Source organism: Cyprinodon tularosa, unplaced genomic scaffold (assembly GCF_016077235.1).
Source record: "Cyprinodon tularosa strain WSP-4 unplaced genomic scaffold, ASM1607723v1 ctg540, whole genome shotgun sequence".
Classification (NCBI taxonomy): Eukaryota; Metazoa; Chordata; class Actinopteri; order Cyprinodontiformes; family Cyprinodontidae; genus Cyprinodon; species Cyprinodon tularosa.
The window spans coordinates 1,304-26,015 of record NW_024039275.1 but is presented as its reverse complement, the minus strand read 5'-3'; the positions used below and the strand labels follow the sequence as shown (position 1 = coordinate 26,015).

Here is a 24,712-nt window from a genome sequence, read left to right as displayed (position 1 = left end):
GTTTGGTTCCAAAACATTAGAAGTTTAATTTCAAACCCTTTGGACTTTGGACTGGTTTTTATGGTACCTATAGTTTAATCTAGACGCATTTTACTTAGGGAAATGAAATTTAAACAATAAGGTTAAGAAGTTAAAATTGTTTTAAAGGCAGGCTAAAACAACACCAAAGATATGCTTAAAGGCAAAGATTATAGTTCCAAACCTTTCCCGTGTGCTGAAGGTAGGTGGCTGAATGTGCAGTGAAACAAACACACATGGTGATTTAACTCTGCAAGATAAACCTTCTGCTGGTTGCAGATGCTGCAAAGAGTGTGAATTGGTGAGACAGGAGCAGTTTCTGGCCTCTCAAAGCAGTTTAAAGTTACCAACACACAAAGAGGACAACAAAGAGGAAGAAAAAAAAGAATTTAATAGCATGACAGTGCTACAGGAAGTTCAGAAAACAGTGATATGTCAGAAAGACAGAGACACAAAGAGGGCAGCTGTTGTTTGGGTTTTCATTCTAAATCACAGCTAACATAAATATTCCAACATTAAAATATTTGCAAGAAAATAGGTTCTCTTTCAAATTTTATTTTACGCTAAATAATAACATCAGATATGTTTTTCTATCTGATCTAATATAGTCAGAGTCTGGAATGAGCCTGAAAGAATAATAGATTGTGTGCGGGAATTAAAACGCAGTCACATATTTTACCCAAAACAGTATAAAGGATTAAAAATATTCTTTTACAGGTGCAGCACAGGTCAGTCACTGTTATCCAGACAGCTATCAAATGAAATCAAAATTGAAAGATATTGTTATTGCTTTGATCTGAGGCTCAGTAATCGTAACTGCTATACATACAAAAAACATTGTACAATGTCTCTTAAAAAAGAAACTAAACTAAAGTGTCCAGAAGTAGAACCTGTGCAGACATTCTGGGGCATGTAAGGTGTGTCCTGAGAACTAGTTCACATTCAATTATCTGTTTATACCATGTCTGCAGCCACATACCACATTATTGGAAGGTAGTGTGTTACTGTTCTTCCTTGGGAAAAGCTGTGTTTCTCTGAGAAATGCCCTGAGATGATCCCCCAAATGCGGCTACATTTAGTCTGAATTCATTATTCATAAGCTATAAATTGCTACATATATCCTTTTTCATAACATCTGATAAACTTTAGTTTCCTTTTTTTAAAGACTTTTTTGAAGTCACATGCACTAATGTGACAGTCGTCTCAAGTTACACCAAAGCATGACCATGTACAGTGCTATACTGAGGAAAGCATAGCAACAGGCTTCCACTGTTTTCCTGTCACTGTTGGCTTCTTAGCAGAGAATTTTGGCCTCGGAGCCATCTGACGCACTCCTCTGGCAATAAGAGATGCAGGAGAGAAAGCTGAAGCAATGCTGTCGCTAAAAGATGAGCTCTGAGAAGATGCGCTTGCAGGTCGGAAGCTGTGTGTTTGCTTGCTGCTTGTGCGAGGGGCAGCACTTGTGACAGCAAGCCTCTCACCCAAATGCTTGCTTGTTGAAAGTGGCTCAGCTGTTTGTATGCTTTGAGTGTAGGAATTTGGTGTACTTACCAATTTAGGAGCCTTAGCAGGGGCCTCTGCCTTGCTTTGACCGGCAGGTTCAGAGGGATTATAAGGAGAATAGGAAGAGTCTGCTCTTTGTTTAAGGCTTTTAGTAACTTCAAACTTAGAGACAGGAGTGGGTTTAGGACTGGGGCTTTTGGCCTCAGAGGCAGCATCATATGTGAACAAGGATGAGTCCAATTGGTAGGGCTGATGTTTCATGATATCTAGGGCGTTTAGTTGCTTGGGGGTGGATTTAGCTTTCTCTTGGGACTTAGGTTTAGTTATTGGGCTAGTGGAAGGGGCCTGCTTGGCTGCTGATGGAGGGTGGAAAGGAGACAGAAGAGGATTATACGACAGTGGGGGTGGGGCACGGATGTTGGATGAATATCTCCAAGAGTTAGGGAGTGATGAGGTCGGGGAAGGGGATCGCGTTTTGTTTGCTTGCACCGTTTCATCATCAATGACAAACTTCTCCATACGAGACTGTCTTTTGGCAAACAACTGTGCACCTTTCCCTGCCATAGTTGGGCTATCGTCGGTCTGAACAACACCTCTTTCTGGGATTCTGAGTTTTGGATAAACCTCTAATGATTTTGATAATTGAGGGTATGACTTTTTTGCCTGCGGTGGGCAAGAGACAACTAAGTTTGGATTACTGTCTGACTTATTCTTTGAGTGTGAAAGTGGGCTATAAATAGGACTGTGGGCCTGCTTACTCACAGGGGGTCGTGCCGGCTGTTGACTCCAGCTATTTGCAGTTGGCTGAAGATTGAACTGAGAAGAGGAGTTGACCGGAACTCGGGCATGGGCAGGTGTTTGAAGTGATGCCTCTGTCTGATCTGGTGCCCAGTGTTGAGCCATCTGTTGAGGCCCAGCCCAGTCTTGCTGCTGTAAGTAATGCTGACCACGAAGTCCGACGGGGCTGTGAGAGGGTTGGGGCACAGTGCTTCTTGAAGGAATATAGGGATCGTTGGAAGGACTCTTCCTTATCCAGGGTGGGCATGCTGGGTTGATGGTGGGTTTGGGGGCAACTGGAGGGGGATTTTTGAGTTTTATTGGTTTGGATTGCATAAAGTTACAAGCCTCAGCACCCAAACTGAAACAGTCCTCCTCCGACTCAATATAAGACTTCCTTTCACCTTTGCTTTGGCTATAAAGTTCTGATTCTTTTGCAGATTGGTGCTTACTTGCAGTTTTCCGCTTTGACTCTGGTAATATGCCTGTCTTAATAGCAGGCACAGATATTCGTTCATCTCTTGAGGCTATAATGTCTCCAGTTGGAGACCAAACCTTGGGGTTAGAGTTAATTGGTGCAGGAACTTTGAAAGTTAGTTCATGCTTCTTCATTGATGGACTGAAACCACCAGACATGGTGAAAGGTTCAAGAGTTGAGTTATCCTGAAATCCTAGAAAAGGTTTGGCAGTTCTGTTAGACACCATGGGTTTCAGTGCACTGGAGAGGTGGTTCACTTCTTGAATATCCCCATGATAATCCATATGCTTCTTCTGACTTGCATTCCTCATATTGGTCTCCTCAGCATGCATGTACATTTCTTTACTTTCATTAATACTCTGTGCTCTTGTTTGATCTGTTTCTTGTAAAATATCCCCGACAAATCTTTCATTCATCTCCTCTTCTTGCTCCGACACAAGTTCATCCATTCGTTTGCGACGCTGTGCAAACATCAAAAGTCCCTTCCCCTTTGTCTCTGGTAGCACATCCATGTCTTGGCCACTTAGCCAATTAAAACGTGTATTATGGTGCTGATAAAGCTGCAAATACTGCTCCTCAAAGTCAGAATCACTCGAACCCAAGAAGGTATAACCAACGGATCTGTCTTGGTCAGTTTTGCCCTCTGTTTGACATGAGTTGTCGAAGGAGGGAAAACCAGTTCCGTAACTCACAAGAGTGTACTTCTTGACCCTCTGGCGGCGCTTTTTAAAGAGCAAAGCTCCCTTGTTTTGAGGGTTGGGTGCATTGGCCAGCAGTTGGGCAATTCGCTTACATTTAGACTTGGTGTCCTTCACGTGTTTCTCTGATTGGCTCTCTTTGTGACTTAGTCCTGAGTTGAAGAACAGGAAGAGGACAAAAAGGAAAAAAGGAAAGCATTGAGAAAAGGGGAAATTTACAAAGATACACACCAGTCAGGTATAACATTAAGACCACTATAGACACCCTGACTGGTTTGAGGCTATGTATCTCATTGGAATAAGCTATCTTCTGACACCTTTCTAGGATAAACAGCATTTACTTATTTGGCAATCTAAGACCCATTCACATAACTGTTGGGTCAGACTGCACAGGGCAACCTTTGCTCCCATGGTGATTGTTACCAGTGCTTCATTTTTACACAACCTTCGAAAGATAGTCACAACTGCAAATCTGACACTTAAAAAAGCTGCAGTTGGCAATGCTCTGCTCCGTTGTCTAGCCATGACATTTCCTTAGTTTTCCTAATTTTCTTGCTAATAAAATTTATCCATTTATCTTTAAGTAGTCATATAAACAATACTTTTGAAAAAAAAAATTATTATCTTAAAATTTAAATTTGATGGTAATTAATTAATAGTTGTTTGATTATTCTCTGGTTAGTGAAAATTTAGTTTTTTTTTTCATATAGATATTCAAATTAAACATTACAAATAAAATTATTTTCATCTTCCCCTGCTGAAGCAAGCACACTAATAAAAGCATCATATTTACTTACAGCCAACCCATGAGGGATCCAAAGGCAAGGAAAGTAACAGGCTCACTTTCCATTGCAGTCAAGTGTTACGACTGGAAAACGGATCAGGTGGCCATCCAGAGAGACACATGTTGGTGTCTGTCAAACTTGCTTCTGCCAGTCTCATCATATGGTCATATTTTATTCTTGTCCTGCTCAGACTAATAAAGCTTTGGGAATCCTCCCCCACTAAGCCCACCTCAGATAGATCAAATGTAATAGTATATAAATAACTACATGCATTGTGCTGCTTGCAAGTTATTCTTCAGCAAAAAAGAAAAGTTTTTAGTGCTGCATTTAAGCTAAACAGATACAGTGCAATCAATTTCTTTAGATATCATCTTTAAATTACTGGCTGCACATAAAGAAAATATAAAATACAGTATTTTGACTTTTTAATCAATTATACACACTCCTGACCATATTTTTTTTTCTGAAACATGCTCTGCAATCTAGATGGTTACTTTCACTGAAATACAGGAACAGGATAGAAAATAGACACTTACGTGTGTACCTTGCCCTTTGCTTGTTCGGTCTGCAGAGATCTCTGTCAGACCCCAAGTTCCTCTTCTCTGCCTGCTCAGCACCCTCGTCAGAAATTCCAAAGAAGACAGAAGCAGGAGGTGCTTCACTACTCCCTCCTTCCTCTGAAGATTCAACCCTCCTGTTCTCAGTCCCTGGGCCATGCCTATCACTTGCCCCCTGGGGCCGTTTTGAGCTCAGGGTCAGGGCCTTGGTCATATCAGCAGCACAGCCAAGAGAGGAGGAGGAAGAGGGAGAATGCTCCCATGACTTGGATTCTGGGAGCTCTGGGGGTGGGGTTGCTGCGATTTGGGAAGTTTGGATGTTAGGAGATTCTGTCATGGATTCTCTTGATTCAGAAAGGTAGAAATCATTGTTTACTTGGTATGATACTGACACTTCCTGTTCACCATGATCCAGGAAAGGTCCTTCACCATCTGCAGGTTTTCTGTTTTGCATCTGAAGGCACTCTGAAGACCCAGACAAGGAGATCTGAGCATTTTGTGTGTCTGAGGGGTATTCTGATTCACTGTCGTCTTCTTCATTATAGGACCCAGAAGGGCAAAGTTCCTGGGAGCCATCCGAACCTGACCAGAGAGGACTGTGTTCGATGTCTCCAGCTTGTGGTTCCATCTCTCGTGCTGTTTTCACAATGTCCAATGCTATTTTCCTTCATCAAGACAAAGATATGTCATGATTAGTCATATATACCAGACTCCAGTATTTGTTCACTTATTTATCTGTTTGTATAAAACCCATAAAAAATAAATAAAATGTCAAATTATTTAGAATGAAATAAGAAAAAAAAGAACAAGATAGACATTTGGAATATGATGTCACAGTGTTATTCTATACTAAATTTCAAAAGTATTCCTTATTTAAGAAGCTCTTAAATTTTTATTGTTATAGGGCCAGCTGTTGGTAGCCCTAGTTTAGCGAAAGAAAACTCCTCAAAGGTCACAGAAAAATACTTATATCTGAAAAACATTCATAAAAATAAACAAATGAAAGTCAGATATTGGTTATCAATCATGCTTTAACACGTGAATTTCAAAGATAAGCTCATGAAACACTTCATGACCAAAATTATGATACCTATAAAAAGGCTGAAAATAATGTGACCAAAGGGATGTGTTAAATGAAGATGTGTCACATAATTAGCATCACAGATCCCTAAAATCTAGTAATCAGTCTGTTGTCCTTTATATAGGGCTACAGGTAATCACTGTGCTATTTGGTGTTGTGGTGTGTACCACACTCAACATGGACCAGAGGAAGTTAAGGAAAGAGTTGTCTCCAGAGATCATAAAAACAATTACAGACAAAACAATGTGACAGGCTGGGTTTGCAATTTCTTTTCTATGTGTGTTATTTTACTGAAGTTGAACAAAATCAGACGGACCAAACACAGCCAAGTTTTCAACAATGATTTGTGGACTAAATCGAGACTATGACAGACCGACCAGATTTAGACTGAAAACTAAAATCTACACTCCAAAAAGGAGCTAGAAATAAGTAAGCATTTCTTAAATTAAGTTTATTTACCTGTAATTTGAGTAGGTAAATAAGATGATTTGCAAAGGGAATGAGTAATTTTATTCTTAAAATAAGACAATTAGATAATATGCACTTGAAATAAGTATGCTTACTTTGAGGGATCGCCTTGGAGTCAATGAGTCGATGGTTTTCCTTAGATACAAAACTTTGAATCAATTTGACTGTATGATCAGGTGAACTGTAAAGTGCCTTGAGATGACATGTGTTGTAAATTGGCACTATATAAGTCAACTGGATTGAATTGCATTGTAAATTACGTCTAGTGTTTTGGGGAATACAGTTGCACATAATTTTCATAAATTTAAGATCCATGGGAATTTAGCCAACCTCCCTGGAAATGGATAGCAAATCAAATAGACTGATAATAAGAATGGTAACAAAAGAAGAATCTAAAGATATAAAAAGTGGACTTCAAGCTTAAGGAACCTCAGTGTCAGATCGCAGCATCCATCACTGTTTGAGCCAAAGTGGACTTAATGGGAGATGACCAAGGAGGAAATTAATGTTGAAAAAAAATAAATAAATAAAAGCTAGATTGGAAACTACATGTTGACAAGACACAAAGCATGTGGGAGAATGTCCTTTCGACAGATGAGACAAAAGAAAAAAAAAAGAATATTAAGAAAACAACAATGTCCTTATACTGTCAAACATGGAGGAAGCTCTGTAATGTTCTGAAGCTGTTTTGCTTAATCTGGCACATGGTATCTTGAATATGCAGGTTACAATAAAATTTTAAGAGTATCAAGGGATTCTAGGGAGATATGTGCTACCCAGTATCAGAGAGCTTGATCTCAGTTGCATGTAATGGATCTTGCAACAGAATAATGACCCAAAACACACAGCTAAAGACACCCAAGAATGGCTAAGAGTAAAATATTGGACTATCCTGAAGCGGCCTTCTGTAAGTCGTGACCTAAATCCTATTGAGCATCTTTGGGAGGAGCTAAAACATGCTGACTGGAAAAAGCTGCTTTTAAACCCGAGACAATTAGAGCAGTTTGCTGATGAAGAGTGGACCAAAATACCTGCTGAGAGGAGCAGAAATCTCATTGACAGTTACAGGAATACTTTGATTGCTCTTATATGGAGGTGTCAGGAAAAAAAACATTGTGGACCAATTGAAGCATGTTGAGTGGACGATTGAGAGACCCTGGCATTAAGAACATTAGGGTAACCAATTTTTGAGCTGATGAAAGCATTTATAGTATATGAAAGTTTGTTTAAAAAGTAAAATCAGAGTATTTGTCAAATGATAAAAAAAATTATAGTCCCCAGCTGAAAGATAATTTACACGCAGGAACATTCCAGATGAATGTAAATGAACCTTGGTTATTTACATTTCCAATGCTCACAGAGGGGAGCATCTTGTTGCCCTCTTAGCATTACACACAAACATTTAATTCCTCCAATCATTCCTATCCCCAATTGGGAAGGCCAACTTTGGTCTGGCTATTTCATCAGGGCTGTAAATGGAATGGTATGTAGTACCAGGAGGGAAAAAAGCATTCATGTCCAGGCTCATAAGCAAAACAATTGGGTGGCTGCCTCCCGAACTCTTGTTTACACAGCAAGCTTTTTTCCCCTCCATTGGTCCCATTCGTCTCTGCAGTTAGTCTCAGAATTGCAGCAGCTGTCAGCATGCCCATTTAAGACGCGCTAAACACACTCTGTAGAGTCTCTTTTATTCAAGCCAAAGGTGATCCCTCTTTTGAAAATTAAAAATTTTATTTTACACAAAATACATTTAGACGTCCTTTATGTTTAGTTATAAATCATTACCTGATATTTGGAAGGTGAACTCTGATTTCTGTTTTTCCGTAAGATGTTTTTTAAACTGTCAAAATCTTTTTTTATGAAAAAATATAGAAAGTTTTATTTGACCAGAGGGGGGTGCCATAGAACTGTATAATGCAATGCTTTTTGTTGTGGCTAACCAGACTTTTTTATATATTTGTAAGCCTCCACAAAAGCTAATTTTAGTGTCATCAGACATACTTGATATGCCCATTACATGATGCGACACAAAGCATAATTTTGATTTTAATAAATGCACCAATGTCTTTAAGGCGTTGAAAGATAATAGAAAAAGATGTTTCATATTTAGGTAAAAACAAATGTACTGTTTTGAATAAAATTTGCAGCAGGACAATAACAATCCAACAACTTTACTTTCAGTAGTTACCTTTCTATAATATCAAAGCAGATGGGAGTACAAAGACAAGTATTTAATACATGCAAAAAAATTAAACAAATAAATCCATAAATCAAATGGAATAAGTCATACATGATGAAAAGGAAACGTAAGAAGGCATAGGGTGATGAGAAAAGAGCATCAATCTGTGAGCATTTACAAAGGTAAATCCGTATGACTACGTCTTGGAAAAAATAGTCTTCAATTCAACTCAGTTTAATTCATTTTATTTGTGTAGCGCCAATTCACAACACATGTCATCTCAAGGTACTTTACAATTCAACCAGATCATATGGTCAAATTGATTCAAAGTTTTCTATGTAAGGAAAAGCAGTTGATTGCATCGACTCATTGACTCGAAGGCAATCCTTCACACTAACCAAGCTTGTAGCGAAAGTGGAGAGGAAAAACTCCCTTTTTACAGGAAGAAACCCCCAGCAGGACCAGATTCAGTGTGAGCGGCCATCTGCTGAGGTCATCTGGTGTCCAAGGAGACAGAAGCAGACATACAGAAAGAAGGAGAGATACAAAATGCAACTTTTAACCAACTCCGTAGGCAACCCCATCCAGGAAACACACAGCCAGGCAAAAGAGTTCCGAGCCAGCTCCCATATCAGAGGATGAAGAGAGCACATCCACTTAGTAACAGTCAGAGATACAGGACTACACTGAAAAACAGGCCGAGCTCCAGTCTTAAAAGGTGTCCATTACCACACCAAAACATCATGATTGTTAAAAGCAGGTAACGCTTAACTACTTTCATTTGCAATCTTGTTGTTGCAAAGCATAATAAGGGCAATGGTTTCAGTTGTAGCTCCTCCAAGAATTTATGACAAATGGGTTGAAAGAATAGTCAGAGGGATATAGGATAGCATCGCTGAAAGGTTTAGAGAAGCCAATGACAAAATGTTTTCATTTGACCAACAAAGCCTCAGTGCATGTTCTCTGCACAACACTGCAATCTAAGAAAAGTATCTTCTTTTTTTTTTTACACTGGAGTTGAACTATTTGGATGTCTCTTCAGAGATACTTGAAGAACATTTGAAAATACTTATCTATAAAGAAACATAATGATGGTGGCGGTGGTTTTTATAACACTAAAATACTTTTTTTTTTATTAATCAAAGTAAGGCCAAAAACAAAACGTGAAAGTTCTGGAGATTGCCTCCAGAACTGAAGGGAGACCCTGGCATTAAGAACCTGAAGGGAAATGTACAGAAGGCACGCAAGAGTGACATTTATAGCGGAGCCCCCAGAACCATCCAAGTGCGAATGCAATTTCTCTAGAAGAACGGTTCAAAGTCTTGAAGAGCATTTAATTATGCGTTTTTGATGTTTTTTGAGTCATTTCAATGTATTGACCATAACTTATGCACTGCAAAAACGATCTAGAAATAAGTAAAAAATTATTACTTATCCTCAATTTAAGTAGGGTTTAGCTCTGCTTACTGTGGATGTGTAAATTACTTTGCTTGCTGTCAACATCTAGTGGGATTTTCCTGTCAGTTTGCTCCACAGATACATAGAAAGATGTTCAATGTTTACACTTATAACTGTATGCAGTTGTGGCATTACATAAAGCTAAGACCTTTTTGGAATCCAGACAAGTTTTAGAGGAAAACTGTCCCCTCCAGGCTTCTCTTTACACTCGGTTCCGCTTCATTTGAACTCCTGGCCAGCACTGTATCTAGGTTCACTGCTGCAGGAGTTTCTTCTCCTAGTATGGTTAAAACTTCACTGTGCTGAACTGCTGTCATGGAAACAGGAGCCACTTTCCTTGGCCACTGAAAGGACTAATGGTCAGAGGGATGAACCTTGAAACTAAGATATAGGAGCTTTTTAAGCTGTCACTGTAATCCAACACTTAGACCATCCAAGTGCATCTGCTTATTAGATACAAACACGTTTTTGGTGCTCTGTGTTTCACCACAGGGCCTGAAATGGCTAAAAGTAGAACTAAAGTTTCCAACAAATGGACCCACACATGCTCAAGTATTTTCAAATTTCTTAATCACGTTTACAAGTCAAGCAACAGTCACGTTGCTTGACTTCTACAAAACATAAACTGCTAAAAAAGTAAATCATCAATTTAAAAAAAATCACAGCCTTTTAATTAAAAATATTAAATACGAAACAAATGTGGCACCGACAGGACCCTGATGTTCGAGTCATCCTTAATGCAGACTCATACTTTAATACTCCCAGAGGGAAATTACTTTTGTCACACGCTCCAGAAATACAAACATATACAACAAAACTACACAAAATAATATAAATATACACATATATAACACTCTATATATTTATATGTATATATATATATATTTATATGTATAACTATAGATCCAAATAAAGTAATTGTGACGTTGTGCAAAAACAGTGCAAAGAATAAATAAATGTCAATTACAGAGGGCGGGTGTCTGAATCACTTGAGGGAGGTGATGTAGAAATTGCAGTAATGCAGCTTGTGGTTTAGTTTCTGTTTTAAGTAAAAAAAAATTAAATTAAAAAAACAAGCAAAAAAAACAGAATGGTTTATAAATCTGTGATGAGAACCACAAAAAAACTTGCAAAGTACTTACTATCCTTGATGCAAAAGATGTGTGTCTAAAAGGCGTGCCTTCAGTTCCCATCCAACATCTCTCCATGCTTTACCACAGCTTATTAGATGATGTATCTCTTTTGAATGGCTTAAGAAAACCCAAGTAACCGCCCCCCCCCTACAAACCATGACGCAGCTCAATTAGTATCTTGCAGCTGTAGAACCCAGGTGACATCATGAACTATGAAGATATTTTTAGTCATCTGAAACGCACTTTTTTGTTCTTTGTAGTAACAAGGGAAAAAAAGATGTTAACAATTTATTTGCACCTTATAAAATCTTAATTTTAGTGTGCTGTACCTGTGTTGTCACATTTCAGTCAATCGACAAACCATTTTAAAATGATTGTGCCCCTGACCTAAACAGAGTACCACATAATTGTGAAATAAAGAGGAAAGTCCCTTGTACACTGATACTTCTAACTAGTGAAATGGCAATCAGCAGTCATCTAATTAATAGAGACAACATGTGAGCAATTTAATCTCAGGATAAATTGCTGAGTATTAATGACGGTTTTTTAGGAGAACTTAGGTTGACAAAGAAAGTCTTGAAGTGTAAGACTCATAACAGAGCGACCCAGTAATCAGGCAAGACAGACAGTGGGATAATTTAAAAGCTTTTATTATGCAGCAGGCTGGGGATCTGCGGTTGCAGCGGCTAGGGCGTCTAAGGCAGGAACCTCCAAAGGAGAGAAACACAGATTAGTGAGCACGATAATCTGCGGAGGATGATTACACTGCCAGAGAGTTGCAGACGCTAAAGCCTAGAGGGCTTCAAAACTGGCAGGAGATCAGATCAAATAGGAAGGAAGACAGGATAATCCACAGGGTGGAGGGAAGAGGCAGATCCAGGTTCATTCCACTGTAGAATCCAGCAGATGTCCGAAGACAGTTCAGGCAAACAGATCAGGACAGCGACAGGCTAGCTCAAAAGTCAAAAAGCAGAACGGGTCAGGATCAGACAATCAGAACACATTAAGTTACTCTATAAAAACTCTCAAAAAAAGGCTCAGGAATAATATGGCACTGATGGCTGGGACCAAGGAGTTTAAATAGAAGCAGGAGCAGGTGGATTAGATGAGCAGTGATGATAAACAGGACAGAGCTAGACAGGTAAATGAAATGAGCAATTAAACTAGCAATCAGTACCAAGATCATGACGTGAAGACAGTTTTTCAAAGGTTTGAACATATCAGAGAGTTTTATTCGGTTTGTCATTTGAAAATGGAAAGAGCTGAGGTGTCTACTAAAGCATGGTGGTGCAGCTAAACTGATAGACCAGGTAAATAACGAATTAAGCTGAAAAGCAGTCAAGAGGCTCATGATAACTTTTAAAGGGGCAGAGATCCAACAATCAACATTAGTAGATAGCAGTTGTTGATAAAAAATGCATAAGAAATCGTGTTAATGCTGGATGGGCCATACCTAAATGCAGTAGAGAATCTGTGGAGCCACTTCAAATTTGGATTAAACTACTCAGGCAAAAACAATGACTAAAGGAATGGTTGAAATGTGAATAAATGACTTGCATCTTTAAATGAATAAAAAAAAGTTACAAAAATAGTTCCAAAGGTGATAAATAAGCATAACACCTTGCAGATAATTAAGAAAAAAAGAAAAGAACGTCTCATTTTCTTTTTGCTTTATATTTATGAGTCAGTCTGTCTTAGCCAGTCACATGAAATCCCTGAGCACTTCAAGCCCCCATACAGTTCCTCTAAAATAAAGTAAATAAAAGATGCAGCCACAATGTAATGTCCCAACAAAGCAGCAGCATACTAAGTTTTACCAAAATCATATAAATAGTCAGATGCACCATTTTCAATTGTTTAAAAAACAGGTACTAAAACTGACCCCAGCAAGCATTAAATCAGGCCAATGTCACTTCTTCACTCAAGTAGTTAACTTTAAAAAAGGGAGAGATACAGGTTTACACATTTGGATGTAACTGTTTGCAATAAAGTCTTACATATCTACATAAATACAGGTATGTATAACCTTAGGTGTACATATAATTTTTTATTTTATATAATTAGCTCATGTATTTGTACACATGTAAATGTATCTACGTTGTTATTTAAGCCATTTTCATTATTTGCGTAGAACAGTGGCAGATAAATCAGCTTTATTGCACTGCAATGTACTTCTACCTAGAATTCTATTCTATTCAGTTCTATTCTTTGTTATACTGTTTTGTTATATTCTATTCCATTCTATTGTGTTCTCTTTTGTTCTATTCTACTTTATTCTATGCTATTTTATTCTGGTCTGTTCTGTTCCATTCTATTCTGTTATATTCTAGTATATTGTGCTCTGTTCTGTTCTACTCTGTTCTGGTCTGTTCAGTTCTATTTAATTCTATTGTGTTCAGCTCTGTTTTGTTTTGTTAATTTCTATTCAGTTCTGTTCTATTCTATTTTGTTGTGCTATTCTGTTCGGTTATGTTCTATTCTATTCTATTGTTTTCTGTTCTGTTCTTGTCCGTTCTGTTCTATTCTATGCTATTCTATTGCGTTCAGTTCTATTCTGTTCTGTTCTATTCTATTCTGTTGCGTTCAGTTCGGTTCTGTTGTATTCTATTCCATTTTGTTCTTTTCTGTTTTACTATCTTCTATTCTATTGTTTTCTATTTTATTCTGTTCTTTTTCTACTCTATTGTGTTCTATTTTTTCTGTTATATTTAATTCTGTTCTATACAGTTCTATTCTTCCTGGTTGAGACCATGTGAGGTAATCTCTAAACCCTAAAATCAACAATTCACTCTGGAAGAAAACCTTTATTCCAGATTTCTCCATATGAAACTATCTAAAGAAATGTGCAGCAAAATGTCTTTATTCGACCGTGTATGCAATTGGTTTAACACCCAGCAGAGGTCGCCAAGTCTTCAAATGTAATTACAGGTAGGAATCGGTCTGCCTAACTGAGGTTCCTTCAAAATCAGTGATAAAAGAGCAAATATGTTTTGGAAAATTAAAGTCTTGTTTGGATTATTGTCAGCAGGCTTTTATAGGATTCATAAAAAAAAAATTATAATGTAATAAAAACTGAAAATCGTTAAACTCTGTTATTTTCAGTTAAACATTTCCTTAAACATTTACACACAGATGTACTTTCATCTGTAGATGTCCTACTAGAAAATCCCCTGCACTTCGATGGAGAGTTGATCTTCAAATTACCCTTTTTTTCTGTGCCTTGTTGATATTTACTGTAAAATATTACACTTCATGATAAAGCTGTTTTCTTGCACAGACGTTAAATCTTTCCTGGTCTTGGGAAATATCTAAAAGGAAGTCTATGTTTAAAACTGAATAACTTCTTTTTTTTAGGCCCTGATAAAATGCTTAAACCAGATATCTGTAATGATTAACACCACACTAGTATCAGTTTTACTCTGTTCCCTTAAATCCTCTCACCATTTCTTCTGTCGCAGCTGATTGACTTCTGATCTGCAGCAAAAATGAAATTCGACAATGTACTTTCTGAAATTAATGGATTTGGAAAATTTCAAGTGAAGCTCTTTTTGATCCAGATGCTCTCCCGAATCACTCTACCATGTCATTTCTTGCTGAACAACTTCATGGCAGCAGTGCCCCCTCACCACTGCAACATCAGCTCCCTGGAAGATGGAGGCGTCTTTGGAAATCTGACTCTACACCAGAAGCTGTTGGTTTCCATTCCTACAAAGCGAGATGGGACTCCCAGTTCATGTCAGATGTTTGCACAGCCCCAGTATGAGTATTTATCAGGCTGGAACAACAGCAAGGAGGCATCCTTCGTAAGATGCCAGAATGGATGGGTGTATGACAACAGCACCTTTAAATCTACTCTAGTAACAGAGGTGAGTGTAATAGAAAAGGTATTAGCACCCTGTTTAAGACTTACGAATATAAATTAGGTTAAAGAAAAAATGGATCATGTTTTCAATTTGTCCTTCGTAGTGGGATCTTGTCTGCAGCAGAAAAGGGATGAATACGGCCACAGCTACAATTTTCTTTATCGGTGTCATGATTGGAGCCCCAATATTTGGGTTTCTCAGTGACAGGTAAGGATTTATACAAAGAATAAACAGTATGGACTACTAGTCCATACTGAGACTACTGGCCTATTTTTGGGTTGACCTACCTGTATGTTTTGGACAATTGTCCTTCTCAAAGAAACAAGGAAAACCTACTTCCAGCAGCGGTCCAGAGCACCTTTCTCTAATATAATGCCATGTGTTCAAGCACACTAGCCTGAAGCCTTTAAAAAGGTAAAAAAATAACACAAAATCATAAACCCTTGCACACTTAGAGTAGATAGGAGGTACTTCTCTCTGTGATCATCATTAGTTTAACACAGAACCCATGTAGCATGTTTATTGTTAAAAAATGGTTTATTCTTATCGGACCAAAGAAAATAGTTCAAGATAATGTCCAAGTTGACCCAACCTTAAATATTAACAGATGAGATAATAGGACAGAAAAGGTTTTACTATCTTTCATCAAACCTAAATGGCTGGTTAAAATATTTTGATCCGACTCAGATGATAACTATGGCACTAATTAGGCCAGTGGATTAAAAAAAATGATTAACATATATCAGTTCTTTAAATATTTTGTTTACAGTAGTGCACAGTAAATCTATATGTGACTAAAAGCAGGGATGATATGATGATGCATATAAGGAAGTAACAAAAAAGTTAAGATAAATTAGAGGTTCATAGATCTATTTCTGTTGGAAGTATTTCTTATCAATAAGGGGGGTAAAGAAGTTTTTTTTTTTTAAGTCAGTCATTTAAATCGATTTTTTTCACAACCAGGTTTGGACGACGAAGACTGCTCCTGGTGTCTTACATATCCTCGTTGACATTTGCGATTCTGAGCGCTTTCTCCTCGTCATACATAATGTTCGTCATTATGAGATTCTTTACAGGCATGTGCCTATCAGGGATAAGCATCATCTCCATAGCTTTAAGTAAGGAAATTTGCTTTATTGTTCTCCTCTTCCTCTATTTATGTTCATCCTCCTTTTCTGATCTCACTTTTTCATCCATGCCATTGTTTCTCCAGATGTTGAATGGTGCAGCATTGAGCGCAGGACTTTCTCCTGTGTAATCATAAGCCTTGACTGGTCACTCGGGAACTGGCTTTTAGCAGGGATTGCTTTCTTTGTGAGGGACTGGAGGATGCTCATAGTGGTTGTTACTTCACCACTTATTCTGGCCATCTTTTGTTGGAGGTAATAAAGTAAAATTTTTCTTCTTACCAAAAGTAGAACAAAAGAAACACCAAAATCGTCTTAACGTTTGTTATTTCAGGTGGCTTCCAGAGTCTGCTAGGTGGCTTGTGACAAAGGGGAAAGCTGAAGATGCACATCATTACATTATGGAGTGTGCTGAAATGAACGGCAGATCCAAGTGTATCACTGCCATCACACCCAACGTAACCCTCTTTATCATCCAAAAGTTATTAACTTTATAGAGCAGAACTGTGAGGGGAAAGGGAAATAATACAAATTGTATACCGTATTACTGAGTATTTTTTCTGTAAAACAATTAGGCTAGTTGGATAATAAGCTAACAGATTTAGACAATCATAAAGAGCCTCCAGTTGAACGCTCTGACTCTCTTCTCTTTTTTTCCTTCCAGGCATTACTGGAATCTGTGGAAGCTAAAACAGGAGATAATAAATACACTATTGTAGATCTTTTCAGGACCCGAAACATAAGAAAACTTGCAATATGCTCTGGGATTGTATGGTATGTATTCATTTAATGTGACAGGGTATGGTAATAATTCTGGATTGGTAGAAATTATGACTTCATTACAGTTCTTTTTGTGTTTGTGTGGTGGTTGTTCACATTAATGTTGAAAATATCAAAGGACACGTTGTTGTCTCTTGCTCATGGAAAAATTGCATTAATTTTCCAGAATGCACAAAAGACACAGTGACAATTGTAAATCTATGTTCTTGTCATTGGATCAAAAATTTTGGTTTTTATATAAGTTTCAACATATATATATATATATATATATATATATATATATATATATATATATATATATATATATATATATATATATATATATATATATATATATAAAATATCAATAGAAAATACTGTTTCCACCATGTTTTTGCAAAATCTTTATTTATTTTTTTTATTTCAAATAAAATTAACCCAGATAAACAGATAAAGATATCAAATCTGTCCTCTTTAAAAATTAGAGTATAATTTATATGATAGATCAAAAATAGATTCTGTAAAACTTGCGGCTTAAACCAAATTTTATAAGCAATAATGGCTTCTTTTGACTTTTAGGGACGCAGACCCAACTAAGGATGCTCGAAGAATGCAGACTTTATAATAATTTGCAGTCATGGTGTGTCAACTGCCACCATATCTGTAACTGATAAAAAGTGAATGCGTCTCAAAAGTTTCTAAACAATTTTGACTCTCAGTCATAACATGTTTTAACGGTATTAAAGTAAATGGATTGAGAAAAAGTCCATATGTAATTAGTTTTCAATTTATCTTCTTAACAGTTTTTTTAGTTATTTAGCTTCATTTTTATTGTTGCAGCTAGTTTTATATTAAAGACATGTCATTCATCTACCAACAGACCTGCTGATATAATGTTGCCAGCTGTCGGACTCTGATCATTCATATAATATTACCAAAATGGTGATTAGCCAAGCCGATGAAATTATGTCATCTGTCTAGGTTTAAAACCGTTTCTTTAATTGGAGCTTTAGAAAACTTAGATGAGGCAGCAACAACAAATAATTAAGTTTATCTTGAACTACTGTACTAGAATATTAAGTCGGTTTTCAGATTGCCCCAGCTTAGAATTCCACATCAGAATAGAATAGAATAGAAAAATCCCTTAATTAATATACAGCTGTGGACATTTTTACAGTAATGCATATGTGAAAAATAGCAGCAACACCAGAGATGTGCAAACATGGCAGCAGGATGTTATTTAAATAACTAAGACAGAAACTGTGATAACGCTCCTGGGTGCATTTAGGGTGCAGAGGTCTGTAACTGAACGAGCTCTCGAGTTCAGCAGCAGCTTCATGCATGGGGTGGGAGACATTATCCAACAGAGATGTTATTTTACTTAGAGTCCTTTTGTTTCCCACCTCCTTTCCCTTGTTTTCAATACGTTGAATGTTTTTTTGTTTTTTTTTTCTCATTTTAGGTACGGAGTAGCGTTTACATATTATGGGATAAGTCTAAACATTACAGGCTTTGGCCTAAATCCTTTCCTCACACAATTCATCTTTGCTTCAATCGAAGTGCCGATGAAGATAGGCGTCTATTTCTTCCTAGAGAAATTTGGTAGAAGGTACTGTGAGATGGGAGCTCTAGTGTCTACTGGTGTCTGTCTATTCATCAATATTTTTATTTCAACGGGTAAGAATTTCATGTCATGCGGTCTTGTTTTAAATAATCCATGTATTTTTGTTTATATCTAATCAATGTGGACCCCCCCCCCCCAACAGATAAATGGGTTGCTCGTACCATTGTGGGGGTCCTTGGAAAGTCTTTGTCAGAGGCGTCGTTCACAATAATATTCCTTTACACAACGGAACTCTATCCAACTGTAGTGCGGTCAGTCCGACATGTACATGTTTAATTTGGTTATTGCACAAGAGGAGGGGTAACAGTAACCTATTGGTCCTTTTCCAGGCAGAACGGTCTTGGCTTCACCTCATTTATGGCACGGCTCGGGGTCTCCATTTCCCCACTCATTATGCTGTTGGAAGACGTGTGGCAGATCCTCCCTGCTGCTACATACTGCGCTGTGGCGGTTGGCTGTGGTTTAGTCACTTTACTCCTGCCTGAAACATTAAACACCCAGCTGCCAGAGTTCATCGAAGACATTGAGAAACCGAGGTAAAATGGAAACATTTTCAGAGGAACATTATATGTAATCCAATATCAAATATCCAGTAAATGTTTACCAATTTACTGAGCCTCCCAGTGCAAAGGTACTTTTTTAGCACATTACATAAACTCTGTAATTTTCATAATATCCTTGGATATTTTTGACTGTTTTTCCCTTTTAAATCATCCATGAAATAACAGTTGTTGTTTTTTTTCTATATCGCAGGAGCAAGCCAACAAAGAATATGGGAATTCAGTAAAAATAACCACTGACCAAAAAGATATATTTTTTCAATAACAAAAATGATTTAAAAAAAGGATATGAAAATAAAACTTTGCTCTGGACTATTAACCAAGGTCTTGCACACCATCTCATATGAGACCCTATGGAGGAGATTAATTTCTGCTGATATCACTGGTACACCTTTTAACTGGTTTCAGTATTTTTTACCCAGCACACCCGTAGCACCATTAGATCAAAATCATTGGATGTTTCCAGGTCCTCTTGAGTCTTTTCTCAGTCCCTTGCTGATCGTCTGTAATCGCTCTCTTGATAATATCTTTATTTTATAAAATATATATCATATCACCTTTGCTAAAAGCTCACCTTTCCCCTTCAATCTTCCTCCTCCTCCTTCCATGGGGAAATATCAGGCTTCTTTAAAAAAAATAGCACCAAGAATGAAGTTCTCCTGTAAAGGTTTCATGCCATTTGTTTTGAAACTGAATATTCTACAATTTGCCATTTCCTTTGGCACAAAAGTCCAATTAACAAGTTGGATAGCTTTTAATTTTTAACATCTCACATTGATTACACTGCACAGTCTCTTTCTTTGTACAAATTGTTGTAATATGAATTGTCCTCACTGATACATTTTGCTCTGTATCTGTAATATCACCTGTTGAAGTATATTAAAAAAAACAGGGGACCTTGTTAAAACTTGCAACAAAAAGTAGCTTTACTGTGTTTCTCTGTACCAGCTCTGTAAAGTTTAATATGGTGTCTCAAAAAGAATTTATGTTATTTTATTAATGCAAATAAATGATTTTAACCAATATGTGTCACTTTATAAATAATACTGTAGTTTATGGGGATGAGGCAACATCAGGCAATACGATTATTTTAAAAAGGGATGTAGTGGCCAGCACAGTTTATATAGAAAATATTTATTTCTGCATTGGGGCCGCTCATTGGAGTAGTGAGCACTGATGCCTTGCAGCAAGAAGGCCTGGGTAGAGAATAAAAATAAAGCTCCCTGAGAAGGCCTATGCCAGGGTGCTGGAAAGAAGAATCCGGCTGATGGTCGAACCTCAGCTTCAGGAGGAGTATTTTTGTTTTGTTCCCGGCTGTGGAACACTAGATCAGCTCCAGACCCTCTGCAGAGAGCTGGAGGGGTCGTAGGACGTTTCCCGGCTGGTCCACGTGTGTACCCAATGGTGCCCTGTGGGGGGAATTAATCATGAAACTTGGATCATGGCAGATAGAACAAAATCCCAGATACTAGAGGCTGAAATTAGCTTTCTCTCCAGGGGGTGGCTGGGCACTCCCTTAGAGATAGGGTTAGGACCTTGACCATCAGGAATATCACACTGAGAGGAGTCTGCTGAAGTGGCTCAGACATCTTTTTCAGATTCCCCCCTGGACACCTCTCTCAGGAGGTGTTTCAGGCACATCCCACCAGGAGGAAGCCCAGGGGAAGACCCAGAACACGATGGAGGGACTATGTCTCTCGGTAGGCCTGGGCTTGAGCTTTATCCAGGGAGCTGGAGGAGGTAAATGGGGAGAGGGAAGTCTGGGAGTCCCTGGGACTGCCACCCCTGCGATTCGGTCAAGTTGTGTGGAGATTTCTAGAGGACCCAAATGCAGAGACAGAAACTGAGGTGGTTTCTTGCAAATGTTATGCAGGATTTTTGGCAACAGAAGCAAAGTCCAAACACAAAAAAAGAAAACCAAAAAACCAGGAGATGTCAGGGAAAACACACATGAGCCTGGAAACAAGGAACCAACAAACAGTGACTAAACAGGAGGTGTATAAAGGGGAGACTGAACAAAGGCTAGGCTAATCAGCAGATTGGGAGCAGGTTTGGACAGAGAAAACTAGAGGGGAGATAGGGGTAAGGACACTGACACAAGAGGACAACAGAGGGTAAACAAGAAATACATAAGAAAAAAATAAAAATAAAAACTCAAAACGAAAACTTTAACAGAACCACTACCCTGACATTGGTGTAGTGGGGAAAAAGTATTCAACTATTCACCCTTACTAAATTATGAGATCGATGGATTTCACTCAGCCGGCAATTTTTTTTATATCTTTGCAAAGACAGAACAGTCATCGTGCAGGCCTTACTGGTCCGTATTCAGGCCTGTTTTGCCTGGGCAGCATGTGTTCCTACTTACTTATAACAATGCAAAGTAGTCAGAGTCAAAACAAATTACAAACACTTTGGTTTAAGCAGTTACATGTTGTTAATAAACCTTGAGAAATAATCTGGCTTGTATTGGGAAGAAGCTATGTCTGGTCTACAAACTGTCATGTTTGCTTTAAGGTTTCTAACCCACATGCAGAACACACGGACTCAAGGGAAAAAGGTCAAAGGTTTATTGAAACAACACAGAGAATAAAGAACTGATCCAAGGGGTTATTAGATCCAGGACAGGTCACGACTGGGTTCACTGCAGCAACCCAGTCTCATGGGAAAATGTACCCCCACTACGTTGGTCCACACTGCAAAACGTAGTGGAGGTACATTAATGGCCATTTTTTTGTGGTACTGTTACATTTTTTCTGCCTATACGCTTTCTATTGTTTTATGTCCTAGTCACGTGACTTTCAAGATTCCAGCTGGGAGACGGAAAAAAAAAATATATATGGCCGACAAGATTAATAACTTGAGTTTGTTTTTGCATTAAAATGAGTTTTGATTACATTTCTAGTGAGAAATGTATAGTCTGTTGCCAGAATATTTACTCAGGGAATGTACATATTCACTTGCTTGTTCGATTTTTCGAACAAGCATAGTAATAATAATAATAATAATAATAATAATAATAATAATAATAATATTTTTTTAAAGCAGTTAATGATTCCAACAAGCAAACTCATATTATAATTTCCTTAAAATATATTCTGATGGTTCTAAGAATTTAAAAGGGTGTGTGGGACTAGGAATATATGTACCAGAGTTCAAAATACACATTTCTAAAAGAATTTCAGATCAACTGTCTGTTTTCACTGCAGAGATGGTGGCAGTTATACTGAGTTTCCAATGGGTTGAGGAGGTCAGAGCAGACAGGTTGGTGGTCTGCACGGATTCCAAAGCAGTTTTAGAAAGTATTCAAGGAGAAGGAAATAATAGGAAAGATTTAGTATTAGAAATTCAGCACAGTTTATTTAGATTATACAGGAGTGGCATTGATATTTGGTTTTGTTGGGTTCCAGCACAAAAAGGAAATGAAAAGGCAGACAAATTAGCAAAAAGGGCTTTAGAGGAGGCAATAAAAATTACAATTCCTTTAGGGAAAGGAAAATCATTTATTAAAAAGAAATTGAAAAAGGGCAAAAAAGGTGGAATGAAGATAAAAAAGGAAGAAGGTTATATGAAGTACAAAAGTCAGTATTAAATAGAAATATTAATGAGAGAAACCGAAGGGAAGAAATAATAATGATCAGATTAAGAGTAGGTCATACATATTTAAATGACAATTTATACTTAATAGGGAGGAAAAATAATGACAAATGTGAAGGATGTGGAGAGATAGAAAATGTAGAACACCTATTGATGAACTGTAAAACATATGAACCTGAAAGGGAGAAATTGAAAAGAGTTGAAAGGACAGGCCCAGAATGGAGTCTTAAAGGATTACTGGGAAATAAAGGAAATATAAAAGATATTTATAGATTAAGGAAAGCATTATTTATTTATCTTCAGAATGCAAAATTAAAAAATAGAATTTAATGGATGTAAAACAATGTTGCTACACACTCATGAACAGTAGGTGGCGGTATGCACGCCCCTTCCCTAGAGCCCGGTGGGATCGAAAACATTTTGAATGGAAATCAATGGGGAGAAATTAATAAACTTCTGGTCCCAGTCGCTCTCTGTCGTTGATTCCAGATATGCTGGTTGTGTATTTAAATTGTTTTGTTTTTTTGAGTTCCTCTTTGGTCAAAATTTGGTCAAAACCCATCAATGAGATCGCACCAAACAGGAAGTTAAATGCACAAAGGATCCGGTAGATTTCCAAATAAAACACGTCCGAGCTTAACCCATGATCATTTTGTCAACATAAGTTTCTGCCGTATGCCACGACGTAATGCATTGATCTGAAAATCAACCTCAGACGCAACGCACGCAGTGGCGAGGGTTTGATCCGTCAGATGGAGTTAAATCACAAAGAATTCAATGTTGAATCGGGGCGGCAGCTAAATGCTAGGCGATGGGTAGCAGCCAAAACGTTGCAATTTCACATAATCCTGACTAGATCCGAAAAACCGTAGCAAAAAACTAGCAAGCGGGTGATTATGTATGTTCACTAAGTAAATATTATATAAATAAACCCTTCACTTCTCGCTATAAATGTAATCAAAACCCATTTAAATGCAGAAACTGATTGAAATTATTGATTTTCCCACTGAAAGTTAGAGAAATCTCGGCCATGTTTATACCAAAACGTTACAGTTTCACATTATCTTGAAAAATCTTTGCAAGAAACGAACAAGCAAGTGAATATGTACATTCCCTGAGTAAATATTCTGGCAACAAACTATACATTTCTCACTAGAAATGTAATCAAAACTCATTTTAATGCAAAAACAAACTCAAGTTATTAATCTTTCCACAAAAAAATGAGCGAATGTCGGCCATATATATTTTTTTTTTCTTCTCCCAGCTGGAATCTTGAAAGTCACGTGACTAGGACGTAAAACAATAGAAAGCGTATAGGCAGAAGAAATGTAGAAGTACCACAAAAAAATGGCCATTAATGTACCTCCACTACGTTTTGCAGTGTGGACCAACGTAGTGGGGGTACATTTTCCCATGAGACTGGGTTGGCATAGGTCAGTCTGGATATTCCTTCAGCTTTAGAAAGTAAAATTCTGCCCCGAAGGGATAAATCTCTTTGGAGCCATGCATTAAATCTTTTCTTTGTTCTTTCTAAAATTGGGCTAAAATTGAGGTCACACCTAGTATTCTGTGTTTTGGTTAACGTTATTCCTAAATAATTAATGGTTTCTTTAATTGGAATATTGCAGAGATGAGAGAGTTCACATTTCTTAACAGCCATTAATTCACATTTGCTCACATTTAAGTAAAGAAGCCTCAGAAAATACTTTTATCAATTCAAGTGCTAGAGAAACTTCAGAAGAGTCTTTTAAGAAAATTGTTGTATCATCAGCCAGTTGGCTGATAATTCTTTTGTCCAGAACTGACATTCCACCCAATTGACTATTTATTATGTGATTAGCCAATAGTTGAGTTGATAGCAGAAATAAGGGAAAATGTGACAACCTTGCCGTATACCACGTTTCAAGTCGAATCTTGGGGATGTTCCGTTTTTCAATTTGATTGAACTATTTCCATTATTATATAATGTTTTAATAGTACTTCAGAAAAAATGACCAAAACCAAATAGGTTTAATGATTCAAAAATAGAGTTGTGTTCAATTGAATC

General features: G+C 37.5%; 2 protein-coding genes and 1 long non-coding RNA gene across 3 annotated transcripts; 2 read left to right on the top strand and 1 right to left on the bottom strand.

Moving 5' to 3' along the window:
* Positions 1-1,198: 1,198 nt before the first annotated feature.
* Positions 1,199-5,487, bottom strand: synpo2b (synaptopodin 2b). The gene is given in 3 exon segments (XM_038304769.1): positions 1,199-3,626; positions 4,796-5,459; positions 5,461-5,487. Coding segments are annotated over 3 exon segments (3,063 nt in total). The 3' UTR covers positions 1,199-1,254.
* On the top strand, positions 4,858-5,825 carry LOC119796278. Its single transcript, XR_005282444.1, has 2 exons — positions 4,858-5,254; positions 5,362-5,825. It is a non-coding gene; the product is annotated as an uncharacterized LOC119796278 (long non-coding RNA).
* Positions 5,826-14,569: 8,744 nt separating this feature from the next.
* LOC119796282 (solute carrier family 22 member 7-like) lies at positions 14,570-20,085 on the top strand. The gene is made up of 10 exons (XM_038304774.1): positions 14,570-15,001; positions 15,102-15,205; positions 15,962-16,116; positions 16,212-16,380; positions 16,460-16,583; positions 16,790-16,899; positions 18,347-18,561; positions 18,651-18,759; positions 18,838-19,044; positions 19,262-20,085. The coding sequence occupies exons 1-10, from the start codon at positions 14,621-14,623 to the stop codon at positions 19,293-19,295; spliced, it is 1,608 nt and encodes a 535-aa protein (XP_038160702.1). The 5' UTR covers positions 14,570-14,620; the 3' UTR covers positions 19,296-20,085.
* The last annotated feature ends 4,627 nt before the right edge of the window (positions 20,086-24,712 follow it).